The 20509-nt window shown below is 41.0% G+C and overlaps 1 protein-coding gene across 1 annotated transcript in view; it reads right to left on the reverse strand.

Annotated features, from left to right (window-relative positions):
- MRPS5 (mitochondrial ribosomal protein S5) overlaps nt 1-20509 on the reverse strand; it is a 169621-nt gene that overhangs the window by 83777 nt on the left and 65335 nt on the right. Inside the window, exons 3-4 of the mRNA XM_088477395.1 lie at nt 6114-6239; nt 5758-5991 (exon numbers count right to left, since the gene is read on the reverse strand). Of these exons, the coding sequence (XP_088333521.1) occupies nt 5758-5991; nt 6114-6239 (360 nt within the window). The remainder of the gene's footprint in view (nt 1-5757; nt 5992-6113; nt 6240-20509) is intronic.

Here is a 20509-nt window from a genome sequence, read left to right on the forward strand (position 1 = left end):
AGTATTTTGGGGCGTATTAAAAGGTCTCTGTATTGATTTTAAGTGTGTATAAAGTTTTAAAATTTGAAGAAAAAACTAAAAACTTACAGCTCCCATCTGCAACTTGTAAAACCCCTTTGCCACTAACATACATGTCCCAGAATATTTAATACATTTTTCTGCTTTTTAGAGAAAATCATGTAAAAAGTTACATGTCTTTATTACCCATATTTTCCTATTTAGAAAACCTTTAAATACATTATTATTCATTGGAACGCGTGTCAGAGGGATACTGCACTGTTTCCCCAACACTTTTACCTTAAAATAAAGATTTTTTCCTACTCTTCACCTAGTCTGGAATTGCAAACTAAAACCTGTGTTAAGTCTCACTGAGATCTGCATAAACTTAACATGGATTTCTAATAGCAATTTCTGAATAGCAAAAGTCGTGACCGTGGGGTCTTTACCTTGCATTATGCAATTTTTAATTGAAAAAGCCACCTACAATCTTGCACTTAAACTCCATAGGACAACTTGGAAATTTAATGAGTCACTGGTGTAAAATCCCAAATCCAGCCGATCCTCGCTGAATATCTGCCACTGATCCATACCAGATATCTCCGCTGCGGCACTTTGGGTATCCCATAATAAGATCTTTAGAAGACATCTTATCTCCTTGGTATCCAGATCAAAAAGAGAACAATCTACAGTACCAAAATAACTCCACTAAATAACACCAAAAGTAAAAGTACTAAAAAAAAACTTGAATATCCTGCAAAATTAAATGGTAAGTTGCGCGCTGATCTTTCTTTTTTCCAACTAAATAGTCAATGAACTTAAGAGGCTGTGACAATGCTAATAGGCTATTATGAAAATGGATATACAGCAGATGGACTTGTTGCCTCAAAACTTCCAGCTAAAGACTCAAAAAATAAAATTTACTTGGCAATCAAGACTTCAAAAGGTTCTCTAATTTATTATACCAGACTATTATGAGTAGAACCCCCAAAAAATCTACCTAAACCAATACAAACTAACACCACTCACTGAGGGTGTTCAGTCCATGGGCTAGATAAATGCACAAAATTGAAATAAAGTTTATAAATACTGTACATTGGTTTCGACGTGCCAGGTGGACAGAGTTTGTCACATGGTGATGGCACATAAAAAGGTGAGTTTGTTTTGTAAATTTATAATCTCTGATGAAAGACTACGAGAGTACTTATTTATAAATATTGTCCATTGGTCATCCCCTCTTTTCAAAGACCGTTATAATAGGGGTATTTTTACATCCTGATTTCTCCAAGTTTTTAGCAGCCGCAGAGGATGTATACCCTCATGTATTAACATACTGCTTTTATTCTGATAACGCCAGGTGTCCAGCAGCCACAGATATATCGCAAATCTGCATTAATTAATTTTCTCTAAAGCATCCAATAAGATGGCATCTTTCAAATATCCTCCATGAAATGGCACAGTACATTTTGCAGCAATTCCTCGGTGTCTGATGAGGACATTACTCAGTATAGTAAAATACCCCTGATGAAGTCAAAATATTGATGAGAAGCGTTGGGTATTTTGTAAATAGATGCGATATTCAGCAGAAAGCTGTGTTATGGTGCATACACACGGTCAGATTTTTCCTTCAGATATGAACGATAACGATTTAAAAGTCGTTCATATCTGAAGGAAAATCTGACATATCTGACATACCTGAACGATGGACGATCAACGATGCGCGTTCCCGATGGTCAGATAACGATTTCTGACATCTGATGTGTTTGCAGTCAGACTTGGACGATTCCATTCATTTTAATGCAGTCAAAAATCGTTCAATCGTTCAAAACTTTGGTAAAATCGTTCAAATCGTTTAATTGTTCATCTGACAAGTCTGACAAATCTCACCGTGTGTATGCTCCATTACTATTAACCACTTAACTGACGAATTTTGTTTCCAGAAACTGCTCTAAAATTTTTGTGGGTTTTTTTATGATTGAATTAGGTCAAGAACATCTTTTTTGAAACTTATCCAACAGGATTTTATTTATTTATTGAATGTTTTTTTAAACACAGTATACCATAAAAATAGCAAAATGTTTCCTTAACATCGGTGACTGTGGTTCTAAACAATCTATGATTATTTATCGATGGGTCAACCACCTATAAAAATCATCACTTATTTTAGATCGCAGCCACCGATGTTTCTTTAACATCGATTTGGCTGCCATCGATGGTACAGTATCGGTGACCATCAACAATGGCACAACAACTTATCGGTCATAGACCATCGATAGTTTGCAAACCATCAATGGTCAGTGGCCATCCTTACTATACCATCCCTAATCGGAGGCCCTGTATCGAGTCTTGATATGTATACATATACACAGACACACACATATATATGTAGAAATTAGAACTGTGTTAGAGCGCTCAATGTGCTAATATAACTAATGTATATATAAATATAAATTATTGTAACAAATATTTCTGAAGTATTAAAAATTAATATTCAAAGTGCTGTGCTTCAAGATGTGAGGAGGCTCCTCTTACCTCTCATGACCATTTCTTTATAAATTTGCTTTTGGACATTTGGGTTCTTTCGACCAACAAAGGACCACCGCTAGGGAAGCTACTAATCTGTATGTTATGTATTAATTTCTTGTGTAAATATTGTCAAATATAGCACAAACATAGGAGATATATATATATATATATACATACACACACATACATATACATACATACACACACACACACACACACATACATACACACAGTGGTGGCCAAAGTTGCGGACACTTTTTGAAATTTGAATGTTTTTCAACTTTGAATGCTTATAAAAACTGTTACACTTCATGCAACAAAATAAATAGAGGTCAAATATTTGCATTACAAGGGAAGTTATGCCGTGAAAACAACACTTAGGGTGAAAATCTCTGTGTACTTATGATGTTACTGTCCTATCAGTATTTTGTTGGGTATCCTTTATTTTTCAAGACAGCAGCACAGCGATGTGGCATTGAGCCAACCAATGTTTGGAGCTCTTCCTTCTTTATTATGTGGTGCCATGAGACAATTATATCTTCAAATTAATTGTCATTTATTGGATGGATGCCTCAGATGTACCAGTTTTTTCAAACAGAACCACAAATGTTCTATGGGGTTCAGGTCTGGGCTGTTTCCTGGCCATCCCAGCACCTGTATGTCATTCTCCATGAACCACTGTTTGCATATCCGTGCAGTGTGGCAGGGAGTCGAATCCTGCTGGAAAAAAAATGGGGTATTATCTGGAAAACGATCCCTGACAAAAGGTAGAAGTTTTGGTTGTAGGATGGTGTCAATGTACTTTCTGCTGTTCAGTGTGCCATCTATGGCATAAAGGTGGCCTACAGCATCTGCTGTCATACATGCCCAGATCATAACACTTGTAGGATTCTTTGTTGTCGCTTGAATTAAATCTGGATGTACCTCTTCCCCGATGCGACGTCTCACATATTTTCTCCCATCACTACCAAATATCGATATCTTAGTTTCGTCACTCCTTATCACTAGTTTCCACTGACCTTCTGTCCATGCAATGTGTTCTTTTGCCCACTGTATTCTTTTCAGACGCTGCTTTTTTTTCAGCAATGGCTTTTTTCGGGGAATCCTACCAATTAGGCCAACCTCGGTTAGTCTTCTCCGTACCGTTCTTGCACTGACAAAAACACCAGATGCACTCAGTTCACTGCTAATGGCTGCAGATGACATCCATCTGTCCCTGACGCAAATTTGTTTTATTCTCCTATCAACAGCTGTTGTGCACTTTTTCCATCCTTTTCCTTCTTTGTTTTGTAGATTAGTGTTTCCTGATAGCGTAAACAAAACTTTCATACTCCTGATGTTGTCACATTCCCACCAACTTCTCTCGCAATTGCTGCATACGAAAGACCATTTTCACGTAACACCACAATCCTGGATTGTTTCCTGGGTGACCATTCTGGGTGACCAGTCACCACTTTGCCTGGACGACATTGTTGAACATGACCTTGCACCTGCTCATAAACGACAGCTGATTGGTCCTCAGAACGACGATTCCGATTAGCTGGTAGTAGTCAATCCGCTTCTTGAATCTCAGGCATCTGTGCTTCTTTCTGACTGAACTTAGCATAACTTCCCTTGTAATGCAAATATTTGACCTATGTGTATTGTGTTGAAACCAGCATTAAATTTAATTTCATTTGATATATGAATCATTGCACTGCATGAAGTGAAACAGTTCTTTTATAAGCATTCAAAGTTGAAAAACATTAAAATTCAAAAATTTGCCCGCAATTTTGGCCACCGTGTGTGTGTGTGTGTGTGTGTATTATATATATATACATATATACACATACACACCACACATATACGTACACATACACACACATATACATACTGTGTATATGTGTATATATATATATATATATATATATATATATATATATTATACATACATACATACATTTACACATACATACACACACACGTTTGAGATTATATATACATGCACACGCACATATACGAGGGCTGATTGAAAAGTAATGATCCTGTTTTTCTTTCCCATAGGTAGACATGGCAACGCTATGCTGGTTATTGTGAAGCTCACACACCGATGTGTCTGAACCTTGCGGTTCTACTGCCATAGTCTTCTTTGTATGATCACAGCAAGTGGAAGATCTTTGTATGTTTCTTCATGGCAGATGAGGAAGATGCGTCTGTGAGATTACGTCAGAGATGTGTGATTGAGTTTTGTGTTAAGCTTGTAAAAAACAGAAATTAAACCCATGAAATGTTACAGTAAGCATATGGTGGAGAAACAATTTGCCATGCTGCAGTATTTTGGTGGCGGAAGGACTTCAAAGAGGGTAATACGTGAGTGACTGACGAAGCGCATTCTGGGAGACCATCCACCGCGCTTACAGATGTGAACATTGCCAAAGCTGCAGAGATGTTGCAAAATGACATGTTAACTTTATGTGAACTTTCGGCTTCACTTTGCATCTCATTAGAATGGGTTCAACATATTGTGACAAAGGAACTGAAAATGCATTGCGTGTGGGCCAGGTTCGTGCCTAGAAATCTCACAGAAGAGCAGATTTGACGATGAGTTGAATCACGCAAGAACACCATTCAAATGGCAGAGAGGATACCTGATTTCCTGACATCGATTGTGACATGTGCAGAATTATGGATTCGTCATTATGAACCCGGAATCCAAACAACAGTCCAGTGTATGGAAACACGCGAATTGTGATTCCTTCGTCATGTAAAGTCATGCTTCTGCTGTTCTTTGATGCGCACGGTATGATTCTACAGCACTGGGTTCCCCGTGGACAGACAATTAATGGTGACTACTATGCAAACGTCCATAAAACCCATTTGCGTGGAGTCATGAGGAAAAAAAGACCACATTTGATGGAGAAACAGTGGTTTTTGCTCCAAAACAATGCCATGTTGATGCTATTGCATTGGTAGCACTGAATCCATATAGCCCGGACTTAGTGCCCTGTGATTTCTGGGTATTCCCAACCCTGGAAAGAAGTTCTCAATAGATGATGAAGTGAAAACTGCCACAGCTGCAACACTAAAAGTGATGTCACAAAACAGTCTACTGCACATCTTTGAATCGCTGCAAAAAATGTATAGAATGTGAAGGATGCTACTTGAAAAAGAAAAATGTTCAGATCATCTGATTGTGAATCAGCTCTCATACATACATATACACACACACAAATATACAGTGCATGGCTTTCTTACCTCCATTGGGACCCGGGTCCGGATGTCCAATGCTAATGCCTCCCCAGCTTCTACCAGTCCAACCTCTCTCTCTTTTAATTCTGGTCTTTCTTTTCTTGTCCATAAAGTCTCTATCCTCAATTATTTTGGCTTGTATTTCTTCCACCTGTTGCTTGTCCCTCTTCGCTATAGTCATTGCTTTCCCGCTTGTCATTAAAGGGGCATTCAAACCTGGCCACAGAAATCCAGATTTCCCTAAAGGAAGGAGTAACAAGATATTGAAATGCTGGTGAGGAAATTCGTAAACCTCATCAATGAGCAGGAAATAAAAAAATAAAGTGTAACCACAAATAAAGACACCATGAAGAGCAACTTGCCTTCTCCAATGTGCTGGCCAAAGTTGAGATTTTTTTTAGTCCTCTTCTTGGTTCTTTTACCTCTTCCCTTTCGAGAGCCAACACCAGTCTCAGCCAACATTCCTTTCCATAGTTCATTTGCCGTCACTGAAGTTATAGAAAGTGGAAGTTAATAGTGACAAAGCACAGAATACTGTACAATAGCCACAGGACAGATGACAACTGTATATATTACTTCAGAAAAAAAAAAACCTCATCTGTATTACAATTGATTCTTACACAGACTGTTCCATGCAATATTTGAAAAGAGAAGACTTCATTCCAAAATACCTCTACAACATTAAGCATGGTCATGTTATACCAACAAAGTCTGCACACTAGTAATAGTGTTACCCCACAACTCTGAGGTAGTGTTTTTAATTCCATCCAATAGATTTATTTATGTGGAGTTTGTACTTCCCTCCTGCTACCTCTGGTAGTGATATAGATTTTGAGCTCCACTGTGGCAGAACCGATGTGTCTAAATAATTTTTCTTATTTGACCGAGCAGCAGAATATGGTGTTTTTATTAAAATCAAACAGTAGATGCTGAAATTGTTTGATAATTATTTATCTTTATTTGCGTAGCTCATTAGTTCTATGATTATATTGCACACAATTTATTTTGAAGTACAGGGTGGTCTATAAGTGTGGAAACACCCTTATAAAAAAAAAAAAAAAAGAAATGAGTAAGGAAATATTAATCCAGCATCTACACATATGATATGGAAGTGGGGGAAAACATTTTAGGGTATGTCACCATTATGGCGTCCATCTTGAAGTCAGCCATTTTGGATGCAACTTTTTTTTTTTATTGGGAAGGTAGTCATGAGATATCATGAATTTCATAAAAAAAACAATGATTTACTTCGTTTTAACGTATCTTTATTCATTCTCATGTTTTAACGAAGTTTTCTTTTTCAGGTAGTGACATTAATGACAATGGCACTAATACAAACAGAATGTGTTGAGAATGTCATCTGGAGAACGAAGCCCACGAGCTATTGCAAATTATTTCAACCAACGTAACCCAAATAGGCCACCCATTACTCACAGTGCAGTTGCCAAACGCCTTGTCAAATTTAAAGAAACCGGATCATTTGCAAATAGACCAAAAAGTGGATGACCAAAAACTGTTACAGATAAAGCAAACAACAACTGCTGTGCTGGCATCATTTTCAAAGAGCCCACAATGTAGGACTCATTGTCTCTCTTGTGAATGTAGGGTTAGTTGTACGGCCATTTTGAGAATTTTGTCTACACATAAATGGCATCCCTACAAGATTTAGATGTTGCAACACCTGACTGAGGATGACCCAGACCGTCGGGTGGCGTTTGCACACTGAGTACAGCAACTTCAACTGGACCCTCATTTTCCACATCAGGCATTGTTTAGTGATGAGGCAAATATTTTTGTCAATGGTGAGGTAAACAAACAGAACCACAGGTACTGGTCAAAGACAAACCCTCACTGGATGGATGCTTGTGGGGTTGTAGCCTCAGCAAAACAGTTGGTTTTGTGTGGTTTGTGGTGTACCCATATTGGGGGACCATTCTTCATTGATGGAACAGTAACAGCAGCACATTACAGGAGGTTGTTAGATGAAGAGATTTTTCCCTTATTGTTATCAGAGGATGGGTCATATCCTAATTTCTTCCAGCAAGATGGTGCCCCACCTCAATTCCAGGGAATATTTTGATGTGCAGTTTCCCCAAAAGTGGATTGGCCGGAGAGGTCCAGTCCAGTGGCCACCAAGATCCAAAGATTTAACTCAGTTGGATTTGGTTCTGTGGGGTTACCTGAAGGAACGTGTTTATGCTGTGAAGATACAATATCGTTATCATCTGCAAAAACAAATGATTGATGCTTGGTGCTCAGATTCAGCCAGACATGTTGGTCAAGGTTCATCAGGAATGGGAAAAGAGAATAGCCATAATACTGCAACATGGCGGACAGAACTTTGAACGTGTCCTATAAACTCAATAATGAATAAAGATACATTAAAATGAAGAACACCATTGTTTTTCTTATGAAATTTTGCATCTGTTTGATATGTCACATGACTCCCTTCCCAATTAAAAAATTAGAGTTGCATCCAAGGGCGGAATACAATTGTGTGCAGAAACAGACTTTATTTCGCCAAGTATAAAACATATACATGGAATTTGACTCCGGAACCACTGACCAAGTACTCAGTTTACACACCAAGGACAAAATGCCATACATATTCAATATGACTAAACTAAAAGTGTTATAATACATTAAAAATACATATAAAACAACCTAAACAAGCAATTATTAATCAATGATTTAACTGCATTATTGCCTGGGGGAAAAAACTATTTGCATGTCTCGAGGTCCTAACCGTGCAAGATCTATATCGTCTACCAGACGGAAGTAATTGAAACAGGTCATGGCCGGGATGGGTAACATCTGCCACAATATTTATGGACCGTTTCCCAACTCTCGCCATATAGAGGTCAAGGATCAAAAGGTAGGGCCACGCCAATAATCTTTTCCGCAGATCTGGCTACCCTCTGTAACCTATTTACTATTACGTGCACTGGCTGCATCAAACCATACAAAAATCGTGGAACACAAAACAGACTCAATTATCGCAGAGTAAAAGAGCAGCATCAGTTCCCTAGGGACATCAAATTTCCTTAGTTGTCTAAGGAAATACAACCTTTGATGAGCCCTCTATAACATTGGCACTGGTGTTCTTCTCCCACTTCAAATCTCGGGAGATTGTAGTACCCAAGAATTTGAATGAGCCCACCACCGATACAGCAACATCGGCTAGGAACAAAGGAGAAGCAATAGGAGGCCGTTTCCTAAAATCGATAATCATCTCTACCGTCTTAATAGGATTTAACTCCAGGTTATTCCTGCCACACGATTTTGCAAGCCACCTCCCTCCTATAGGTGGACTCATCAGCAAACTTTAAAAGTTTAACCGAAGAATCCCCAGAAATACAGTCGTTCGTATACAAGGAAAACAACAAGGGGGAAAGAACACAGCCCTGGGGAGCCCCAAAACTAGTCTTCCACGTACTTGAGATAAACTTCCCCGCTTCAACATACTGGTTCCTGCCCACTAGAAAATCAACAATCCAGCGACACATGGATGTAGAAACCCCCATATGAGCCATTTTAGATGATAGAATTTCAGGAATAATGGTGTTGAAAAAGGAAATAAAATCCACAAACAGCACCCTAGCATAGGTGCCTGGTAGGTCAAGGTGCTGTAAAATGTAATGTAACCCCACATTTACAGCATCTTCAACTAATCTATTCGCTCTATAGGCAAACTGCATAGGGTCCAGCAGGGAACCTATCGACCTCTTCAAATAGTTCAGCACCAACCGTTCACGCCCGATGGAGCTATTCGTGTCAGCACTTACCCTTCGAAGGGTGCGTGCTGAAATGCGTGAAAAGTTACCCTTTTTGGACGCCCAAACGGCACTTTTCACGATTGCGTCCGGCCCTTTGGTCGGGTGTAGTTGAATTACACGGCTAAACGCGACCTCATCGGGTGCGATATTCTAACCAATTGAATCTCGCCCCGCGATCTCCTGTCACTTTAGACAGGAGATTGGGCGCGAGAAAACAACTGAATCCCGCACACGCACGCACACACATACCTGTGCGTGACTGAGAAAGGACAGTCTGCGTTGAAATCACTTCTGCTGACATTTAATTTTTTTAAACTGTGGGTATGCCCAAAAAAAGACTGTTATATTTCTACTGTTGTAATATTAGGGAACAGGTGCCAACCCTGGCAACTTGGATTCTTCAAATATATCCATAGAGAGTGGTTACTAGCTATAAGCAAAACGGGCTGTAGGCACTTATCTGCACAATGACAGCTTTATTCAAAACACTTTTTACTAATACAGTTGTTATGACCATTTATTGTGTTTTATAAATAAATATTATATTGTTAATTTTAACCAAACTGAAGTGATATTTCCTTTCCACTCTAAACTTATTCCTGGTTTCTTTACTATTAACCCTTTCAGCGCTGGTAGTAATGTACTTATACATGCATCTTGGGAGTTTGGGAGATCCCAACCCAGTTACCTAGCAGCCTCTCTTCTATTTTCCACATTTTTTTCTATATTTTTCTATTTACTTGATCTTGCACTTTTTTTTATACATAATTTTAAGATTTTTTCATTTCATTTGACCAGCTGACTTACACAGACTGGTGGCCGCTGCACTTTCATCCAGCACTCGCCCTGAAGTAACGTGGCCCTACGCACACAGAATACCACCAGCCACGCTTTCCCCCACCACTCGCCCTGAGACCACGTGACCCTGCGCATAATAAAGGTTTTTCACTACTTCCCCTCCTTGAGGACGGGCAGGGGCGTAAGTTCATACCAGGCGCCTGGAGGCGAAATACATGGAGGTGTACCTTTTATGAAAATTTCTTCAGCAGTTGTTGAGCTAATCCGGAACAAACAAACAAATAGACAGACAAAAAGTCGAAAAATTACTAATTCAGTCTAGGTGCTGTTAAGCCACAGATGTGACTCTTTAGAGTTATTTGTCCTGCAAAAGCCTTGAGGGCTGGTATGGTCTTGGCTTTATGCGGCCATGGAGCAGCTTCGAGAGCGGAGATGACTTGCTCGATGGATCCGTGGCCCATAGGATGAGACGCGGCCTTAGGCAGTGTAGCAGCCTTGAGGGCTGGAAGTGCCTTGGACGACTGTGGCCTGTGGGCTTTGAGATGAGATGCGGCCTTTGAAAGTGCTTGGCTAGCTGCTGAAGACTGCTGGTGGTACGCAGCTTGCATACTGAGGACACTGGAGTGTGGACTGTCCCGCCGGGTTAACACAAGTGTGATTACACTGGCTTGCATACTGTGGACGCTGGAGTGCGACTTGTGCTGCAGGGTTGACACAAGCAGGCGATGCTGAAGTACGGACCGTGCTGGCCAGATGACACAAATGGCAGGTAAATAGTACGCGAACCGTGCCACCCAGATGACACAAAATGGCAGGAATAGAGGACAGGCAGGAGGACTGGGTACTTGACTGGATAACAGGAGACAATGCCAGAACCGGAAACACGTGAAACGCTATTACCAGCATCGGAGCAGCGTTCACACCAGAAGGACATAGACGCAGGAGCCAATCCGGATTGATCCTGGAATGATGGACAGGAGGTAGGTGGAGTTGGTTGATGGTTTCTTCTGAGGCCCTTGGAGGATGAGTGACAGAGAAGCTTCAAGAAAGGGCGTCTGCTTTAATATTCTTAAGACTCAGGTCGGAACGAGATCACATAATTAATGCAGATAAAAGAACAGGGCCCAGCACGCCTGCCTCGCATTCAACCTTTTCACTGTTTCGATGTAGGCCAGATTTTTGGGATCGGTAAGAACAGTCACTACATGGTTAGTCCCCTCTAACCAATGCCTCCAGTCCCCAAAGGCTCATTTAATCGGTAACAGCTCTCGGTTGCCAACATCATAGTTCTTCCCCGCCGAACTGAATTTCCTGGAAAAGAAAGCACACGGGTGCAGCTCGTCATCCTTGATATCCTTCTGAGAAAGGGTAGCACCCACTCTAATCTCTGATGCGTCGACCTCGACGATGAACGGAAGCTCTGTGACCAATTAGCAACTTCAGCTCCTTTTTTGGTTAGTTCCACGATGGGCGAGGCTATGGAAGAAAAGGATTTGATGAATCTGCGATAATAATTCGCAAACCCCAGAAACCGCTGGAAGGCCTTCAACGTAGTGGGTTGCTCCTAGTCCAAGATGGCCTTCATCTTGCCAGGATCCATAGAAAAACCTTGCAAAGAAATAGTGTAGCCCAAGAAGGACACCTCCTTAACATCAAACTCGTATTTCTCCAGTTTGGCATAAATGTTGTTATCCAGTAATCTTCGCAAGATCTGCCTGACATGTCTCCGATGTTCCTCCACAGATTTGGAATAGATGTCATCTAAATAAACCACTGCAAAGACTCCCAAGAAATCCCACAACACTTCATTAATAAAATCTTGAAAAATGGCTGGGGCGTTGGAGAGGCCAAACAGCAAACCAGGTATTCAGAATGTCCCGAATGAGTGTTAAATGCAGTCTACCACTCATCCCCTTCTCTGATGCGAATGAGGTTATATGCGCGTCTGAGATCTATTTTCGAGAAGATGGAAGCCTCACGCAGTTGGTCAAAGAGAACAGAGATGAGCGGAAAGGGATACGTATTCTTGACTCTGATTTTATTCAGTCCACGGAAGTCAATGCAGGGTCGGAGGGATCCATCCTTCTTCTGGACAAAGAAAAAACCCGCTCCTACTGAGGGTTTAGAAGGACGAATGAACCCCTTATCCAGAGCCTCTTGAACATATTCCTGCATGTCTTTATCCTCAGGAATGGACAATGTATATAATCTGCCCTTAGGAAGCCTAGTATCTGGTAACAGATCGATGGCGCAGTCGAAAGAATGGTGAGGCAGCAGGAAGTCAGCAATTTTCTTGGAGAAGACCTCGGCTAGGTCACCATATGGAGCCGGAACAGATGAGGAGATGGCAGCATCCAGATGAAATGGTCGGGACAGACATTGGGAGAAGCAAGTCGATCCCCATTCAAGAATTTCACCAGTTTGCCACTGGATCCCGGGGTTGTGTTTTTTCAGCCATGGTAACCCCAAAACAACTGGAGCCAGCGGACACTGTAGAAGAAGAAACGACAATTCTTCCCGATATAGAGCTCCTATCAACAGCTGCAAAGGAGGAGTCTGGAAGAGCACTGGGAGTTCAGAAAGACTGGTCCCGTCCAGACCAATCACCGACACAGGAGTGGACAAGGGCACCGGACTCAGGCACAAAGTTTTAAAAAAGGACATGTCCATGAAATTATCCGCTGCTCCATTATCGACAAATGCAGGAACGGAGACTTGCTTGTTGGATTGATGGATGACTGCGGTTAAAAAGGACAGAATTTTCTGGGGAGATGGATGCAAGGCCTAGATGTACCTCCCCTAGCTCATCTAGACCTTGCCTTTTCCCAACTTTAGCGGACAGAGCTGGACAACATGACCTCTACCGCCATAGTAAAAGCACAAACCCAATGAGCGTCTCCTACGTTTCTCTTTGGCTGGAAGACGAAATGCTCCCAGCTGCATTGGTTCTTCAGACTCGGATGGAGCCATCTATAACTGAGATCGTGGGGGCTGAGAAGGCAATTTATTTTCTACTCAGCATTCCCAGAGCCGTCGGTCGACACGAATAGTCAAGTTCATTAGGTTGTCCAAGGAATTCGGAGCATGATTCTGGACTAGGATATCCTTTATTTCGTCTGACAAACCCCAACGAAACTGGCTACGTAAGGCTGGGTAATTCCAGCCAGCATCAACTGCCCAAATACGGAAATCCGTACAATAATCCTTTGCAGCTCTGTTCACCTGTTTCAGGGGCCTGAGGCTCGCCTCCGCCATAGTCGCTTTATCCGGGTCATCGTAGAGCAGCCCCAATGCAGCAAAAATAATGACTCAACTGTCAGTAATGCCGGACTGGTTGAGGGCAGACCAAAGGCCCAGGTTTGTGGGTCGCCCTGTAGTAAAGAGATCAGGCAGATTTAATTTAAGTTCTACTACAGCGGTAGCTGTAGCGCCACAAGTCTTCTCAATCCGGAGGGAAAGTTCTTGCACTTTCTGCGTGAGAACCTGGATCTGCGCAGCCAGAATCTGAGCTGGATTTTGACCAGGCTCCATGATAGAGGACCACAAAAATACCCTAATAACTTTTTTGGTTCGGTGATAATGTTAAGCCACAGCTGTGACTCTTTAGTGTAATTGTCCTGCAACAGCCTTGAGGGCTGGTATGGTCTTGGCTTGATGCGGCCGTGGAGCAGCTTCGAGAGCAGAGATGACTTGCTCGATGGACCCGTGGGCCATAGGATGAGATGCGGCCTTAGGGCCGTGTAGCAGCCTTGAGGGTTGGACGTGCCTTGGCTGGCTGTGGCCTGTGGGCCTTGAGATGAGATGTGGCCTTGATGGCTGAAAGTGCTTGGCTGGCTGCTGAAGACTACAGGTGGTACGCGGCTTGCGTACTGAGGACGCTGGAGTGCGGCCTGTGCCGCCAGGTTGACACAAGTGTGAGTACGCTGGCTTGTGTACTGTGGACGCTGGAGTGAGAGACTTGTGCCGCCGGGTTGACACAAGCAGCTGATGCTGAAGTGCGGACCGTGCCGCCTGGATGACACAAATGGCAGGAATACAGGACAGGTAGGAGGACTGGATACTCGACTGGATAACAGGAGACAATGCCAGAACCGGAAACACATGAAATGCTATCACCGGCATTGTAGCAGCGTTCACATGAGAAAATGGAGACGCAGGAGTCAATCCGGATTGATCCTGGAATGATGGACAGAAGGTAGGCGGAGTTTCAACGAACCCTCGCCCGGCGTTCGCTTTGCATAGCATTCACAGTGTGGCGGCTTGTGACAGGTGGCCTGTAAACTAAACCGGCTATATTTACTTCACTCCACTTCTAAAAACCCACACTTTAATGAATATATCCCTACATCTAAGTTGAAAATCGCCTAATAATTTTACAAATACAAAGTTACATACACACACACACATATATATATATATATATATATATACATGCATACATACACACACACACATACATATATATATATATATATTACTCACACATACACTAATATATAAGTATATAATGATTAATAAATATTAATCAAACCAATAAACAGACAATGTATATTTTTAAATTATAGAAAATATCTAATAAATTAGGATTAAAGAGTTGGCAGCAGCCGGCAAGAACAATACAGCGACTGGACTTATTGGTACTTTTTGCTATCTGGTGCTGAATAAATAAAAATTGCTCCTTTAACTATAAAATAGTAAGTTATAACGTTCTTTAAACTAATACTAAGGCCTAAATTTAAATCTGGAACATATAGAAGTGGGAATTAAATTAGCCGTGGTAAATTACAGTGGGATAAATGAAGCAGCAGGGGTATTCAATTAGACCTGAAGGATTTTTTTTCGAGCCTGAGAAGGCTTGAAAAAAAAAATCTGCATTAATAACCAGTTTGCGGGAGCGACTGTGTTAACCCATAGGTACAGGAACTTATCCCAGATTCTGTGTGTTGACGCGCGATAACACAGTAATATATAATCAGGTGAAAAAAAGTGGCTCTAATTAAATTTATAGCTCTTGGCGTTAAAGCCTGAGGCTACCATACTTTTTCACCCCCGGTAAATTATCGCTGCTAATTGAATTTACCCCCATAGTGGTCCTAGCTGGCAATTCTTCTGTACCTTCAATGTGCCATTTAAAACTGATCCGTGTGTTACATCTACCACACATGTCACAGCTTGCTGACCCCTTGCATAGACTTCTTATAAAAAATGATTCCCCCCCCCTCCCCTCCACACTATTGTCATTCACAATGTATGACACGGATCATTTAACGCTATAAAGACACAATACTGGTATTCTATGAGATGAAATAGCGTAAAAGCTTGTAATAATATTAAATATTCTAAAAGAAAGGTATTAATTCCATTACAATTAGCAGACATTTGACAAGTGATACATTTAGACAAACAAATGCAAAATATGAAACGGTTTGTGGATAAGTGGAGCGTGGTTAATGACTACCGTTCAGGCTGTTCTTTATGCGAGATGCAATCATGTGAGATCCTGTCATAAAATGTTCATCGGGATGGCAAAAAGAAACCAATCTTCTCAAGGTTAAAGAAGACAAAGGGTGACATTTCAGCGATACATTAAAATTGGTTACATACTGTAGAAATCAAGAGTGACAGGAAGCAATAATAAGAAAGATGCAGGGACCTGTGCCAGAACAAACACCTAAGGAATCCATTCGTTTTTCCTGTGTACACTAATATATGAGAATGAGACAGTGCTGTTATGACACAATGAGGAGTCATGAAAATGTGGCAGGATGCATCATTTACATAGAATTCTACTTGCAAATTTGTTTTGTTTCCTACTCCATACAGACTGACACACTGTTACATACACACTGCGCATAGCGCGTTTATAATGATAGTTCATATTTACCGAGTTCTAAATGAAGACCAGCTACCAAGTCTTTACTTAAAACTTGCAGGAAATATACAACATAAACCCTGCAGAATTTATGTTGGCATTTTCATATTTCTGTCATAGTAGACCTATTAAAGCATCTTAATAGAAGCCAGTCATTTAGAGTTCTCTTAACTGTTCTGCCAGACTATACCAGATGTTGTCAATGTTTTTTCTTATATCTGTTATTGGGGAGGAGAATGGGAAAATTGCATAGCACATGGTAACGTGCATACATGTACTCCGTGCACTTCCATACTAGTAGTATATGTACACCATGTTGTACTGAGGAAGGGGCTATTGTTTTCCCCGAAACGTTTGCCTTCTTTGTGATGTGTCCTGTAAATCTTGTTGCATTAATAAAAATGCTCATATGAGGGGTTTTTTTTGTAGTTTAAATTGTTGGCATTTAGCCTTGTCCTTCACTTATTTTGTACAATACTTAGGCTTGAGTAGACCTGGATAAACAAGAGTATAGCCTCTCCACAAAGGAGACTCAAGCAATGTTCAGAACTACAGCACACCTTCTTTTCATATTCATGCTTCTTATACACTCTGTGCTAGCTCACCCAGTACAAATGGGGCAACAGTCATACTGTGGGACAACTATTGAGATAGGTATGACTATCCCTCTTTTCCAACTGTTTGTCCAGGTTCTGTTTAGTAAATAAGATTTTTTATTATTATTATTTCCTGCTTTTACGCCACCTCCTGGAAAATTTTGTGCATTCCAGCATTTAGTTAAAAAAGGTAATTGACCCCTCAATTGATGCAATAGGTTGTACAGTTTAACAAAAAATTGTATAACTTATTCAGCGGTTTTGTTTGATAATTGTGTGTCTGTCATCTTTACAATGTACTTATGTGATATTTGAAAATAATTACAGATTTACACAAAAATTGGTTTGTGATATTTGCACTCCTGGAACCCCTATCCTAAATCATTTCATACAAATGAGTTACCTTTCTTGTTGTTAGGCTCTGCAGTCAAGTCTTAAACCAGTGGTTCCCAAACTTTCTCAGTTCAAGGAACCCTTAGGGTCGCTATAATTTTTTCAAGTGCCCCTAAGCCAAAATACTTACAGAGCAGTCACTTTTTTAAGTAGTTGGGTCAAAATAATGTAATAAGTATTTCAAAAAGAAAGAAAAACTTTGCTATTCTTACCCATTGACTCCCCAGTCTCTCTCCCTTTGCCACCTCCATGGTTCTCCATTTGCCCCCTCCATGTCTCTCCCTTTAACCCCTCCATGTCTCCCCATTAGCCCCCCTTACTTACCTTTAATTGTGATAGTCAGCATCGCTGACACTTCCTGTCTGATCCCTCGTCGTCGCCAACCCCTCTCCCACTGGTGAAAAAAAAAATGAACACAAGAAAAAAAAAAACACCACACTGGCCGGCCTCTTTAGGCCACCGATTGCCGTCGCAACCCGGTGATAGTGCAGCGGCACACAGTTTGGGAACCACTGTTTTAAGTTACAAATTTAAGTGACCCCCTCCCTCCATTAGAGGTTATCTGAGTTTCCAAAAAGTATGCATTGCTGGGCTACCCATATTACTCCTCATATTGAAACATTTCTGTGAAGACCATGCAAACTTGCTATAAAAAAAAAGAAAAAAAGCAGAAACTATCATAAATTTTCAGGTGCTGATTTTATTATGAAAACTTATGTGTATAATCTTGATTATTGCGTTTTTGGAAAAGCAAATTTATACCAAATGTAGAAACAGAAAGTGTTTAATTGTATTACTTAGCAGAAACAAACCCTCTCACACATTTGCATGCATTTAGCTGTTCTAAATTTTAAGGAAAAAGAATAATTATTTTTAGGCCGTTTCGGGTGCATTTGTTATACAAAACAAATGGTAATTTCCCAACATGCAAATAGGTCTTATCTGTGTGGGTATTGCTAAAAACAGATGACTCTTACGGCGCCCATACACGGTGCGATAAAGCAGCCAATCCAACGGATTGGTACGATTTTGCTGCTCTATCGTATCGTGTATAGGCATGATATCAGACAGAGCGTGGTTGTACATTGCACCCCCAGATCTTACTGCAGGTTCAGTCGATCTGGGGATGCGATGTGTGGTCCCATGCAGCGCTATGCGGGTGGGGGAACCAGCATATCACGTGGACGGCCACCTGATCGCACCGTGTGTGGGGACCGCCCAATAAGTCGGACCCCCCATCGCGTCGCACGGTGCATATCTCACGGTGTATGGCCAGCATTAATGATATTGGAATTTGATCAGCCGCAAAGTCCCCAAAAAAGTGTCAGAACAGGGGTGAAAGGGTTACACACAAAAATAATCAAAAGTGATACATCCTCATGTCTGAGCTGTTGGGAAGAAAAATGTGTGCATTTTTTTTTTTTAGATGGAATTGCCAACTTCTGGAAAACATTGCTAACTTAGATAAAGAAGATAAAAAAAATGTAACTCATTTCTTTACTCTCTTTCTTTGAAACCCCTATCTTGGTGGTAGAAGACGTATTACATGGCGATTTCAAAAAGATATCCTATGTTTAATGTCTTACCTTGAAATATGCTTCCTGGGGTTCACAAAGACATGCTTACAAGACACTGCTTTCTTTTCAGTATCCACAAATACCTATTCAGTGTTTTCTACTGAGAATTGAGAATGTTTCTCCATAGGGGGCTATACATTCTTTTTATTGAAAAGAATGTTTAAAGGAATTGCAAAATAAAATACAAAAAATCTCAGCCGTAACAGAGAGGACACCAACCTTTTCTATAGACACCTCTGCACTGTGACAGAGCACTATTCCAGGCAGGAGTGTGCAAAATATGAAACGTCTGTGGCGCAATTTCCCAATCTATCAAGTGTGGAGAAAAAAAAAAAAAGGGCAATAGGATCTCACCGAAAAGATTACTGATGTGGACATCTTTCTTAATAAGCAAGTTAATGTTTGATTATTTGGTTAAAAGCGTGAAGTGGTATTAAAATGGTGCAGCACAATGTAGAAGAATTAGTGGTGGGGGTGTCTTCAGGATTTTCAGAGATCTAAATCGAAGTTGATACTATGCAAAAAAACATTAGATTAGGAATTTTAGAAGGTGAGGCCTTCGGTGCTACATCTCCCCATAAAAATGGAGTTTTCACCATTAGTGGGACATAGATGAGAGAGATGGGGGGAGGGGAAGAGAGATGAAAGATAGGCAGGGGAGGAGGGAGCAAAGATAAAAGAGAGATGGAAAGGGGGACAGATTATAGAGACAGAAAAGGGGAGGGAGATAGAAGGGACAGATATGAGAAAGACAGATGAGGAAGGGGGCAGAAATGGGAATATGGGGGAATACACCCTCTAGCTCTCGGAGCTGTCACCCCCCCCCTCCCATGCCCGTGCAATCCTACCACAGCCCCACCCAGAAATCCTGCAAAACCCAACAGGAGGGGTGGGTGGGGGTCAGGAAACAGAAAAATATATGGGAGGAGGGGCAGAGAGATGATATGGGGGTGGGTGGAATTGGATAAAAGAGGCACAGGGCAGCTACATTAGCTAGTAACCAGGCAAACGATGGGTCAAAAATACATGTAGATTATTTTAGCATTGTGCACTTCTTTGCTGCAAATCCTCTAGGAATTTTCAGGTACAAATATTCTGAGCCAGACAAGAGCAAAAATAAGTATGGCAAAGAAACACTGTCATACTAAATTATTATTATATATTGCATTTATTACAAATTACATGTTGAGAAAAATAAAATTAAATAAAATATGTATGCATTAGAAGAGCTGGTTACACATAGGCAGGTAGGTTTCGTGACCCCAGGTTAAAAATATTGTGGTCATTGCAATTAAGGTGCAGCTGGACAAAACCAAGCCACCTTGTTTGAAGTAAAAAAAATAAACATATGCCCTGGTGACTGGAGAATACCCTCATCCTGCACCAAGTGACGTCAGGCAATGGATGAAAGCAATCTCCAGTGTACTCCCCAGGAACTACGGTATTACAATCAATGCCCAGCATTTAGCCCTTATGGACACAACATTCAGCATTATGCACCTTTATTACTACTTGAAGCTGCTTGCACCGGAAACATCTGCAAAATCCATGGGTTCCAGTCAACATGTCGACAGATAAGTCAACATGCTGAAAGTGTAATATTGTCAACATAATGTAGTAAGGGATAGGCAACAATTAGGCTTAAGGCCCCCATACTTGGGGCGATAAAGCAGGCGATCCGACTGGTGCGATTTGCCTGCTATATCGCACCGTGTATGGCCCTGATGTTGGGCCGAGCACACTCCC

This window comes from Taudactylus pleione, unplaced genomic scaffold, assembly GCF_031769625.1.
Source record: "Taudactylus pleione unplaced genomic scaffold, aTauple2 ptg000201l, whole genome shotgun sequence".
Classification (NCBI taxonomy): domain Eukaryota; kingdom Metazoa; phylum Chordata; class Amphibia; order Anura; family Myobatrachidae; genus Taudactylus; species Taudactylus pleione.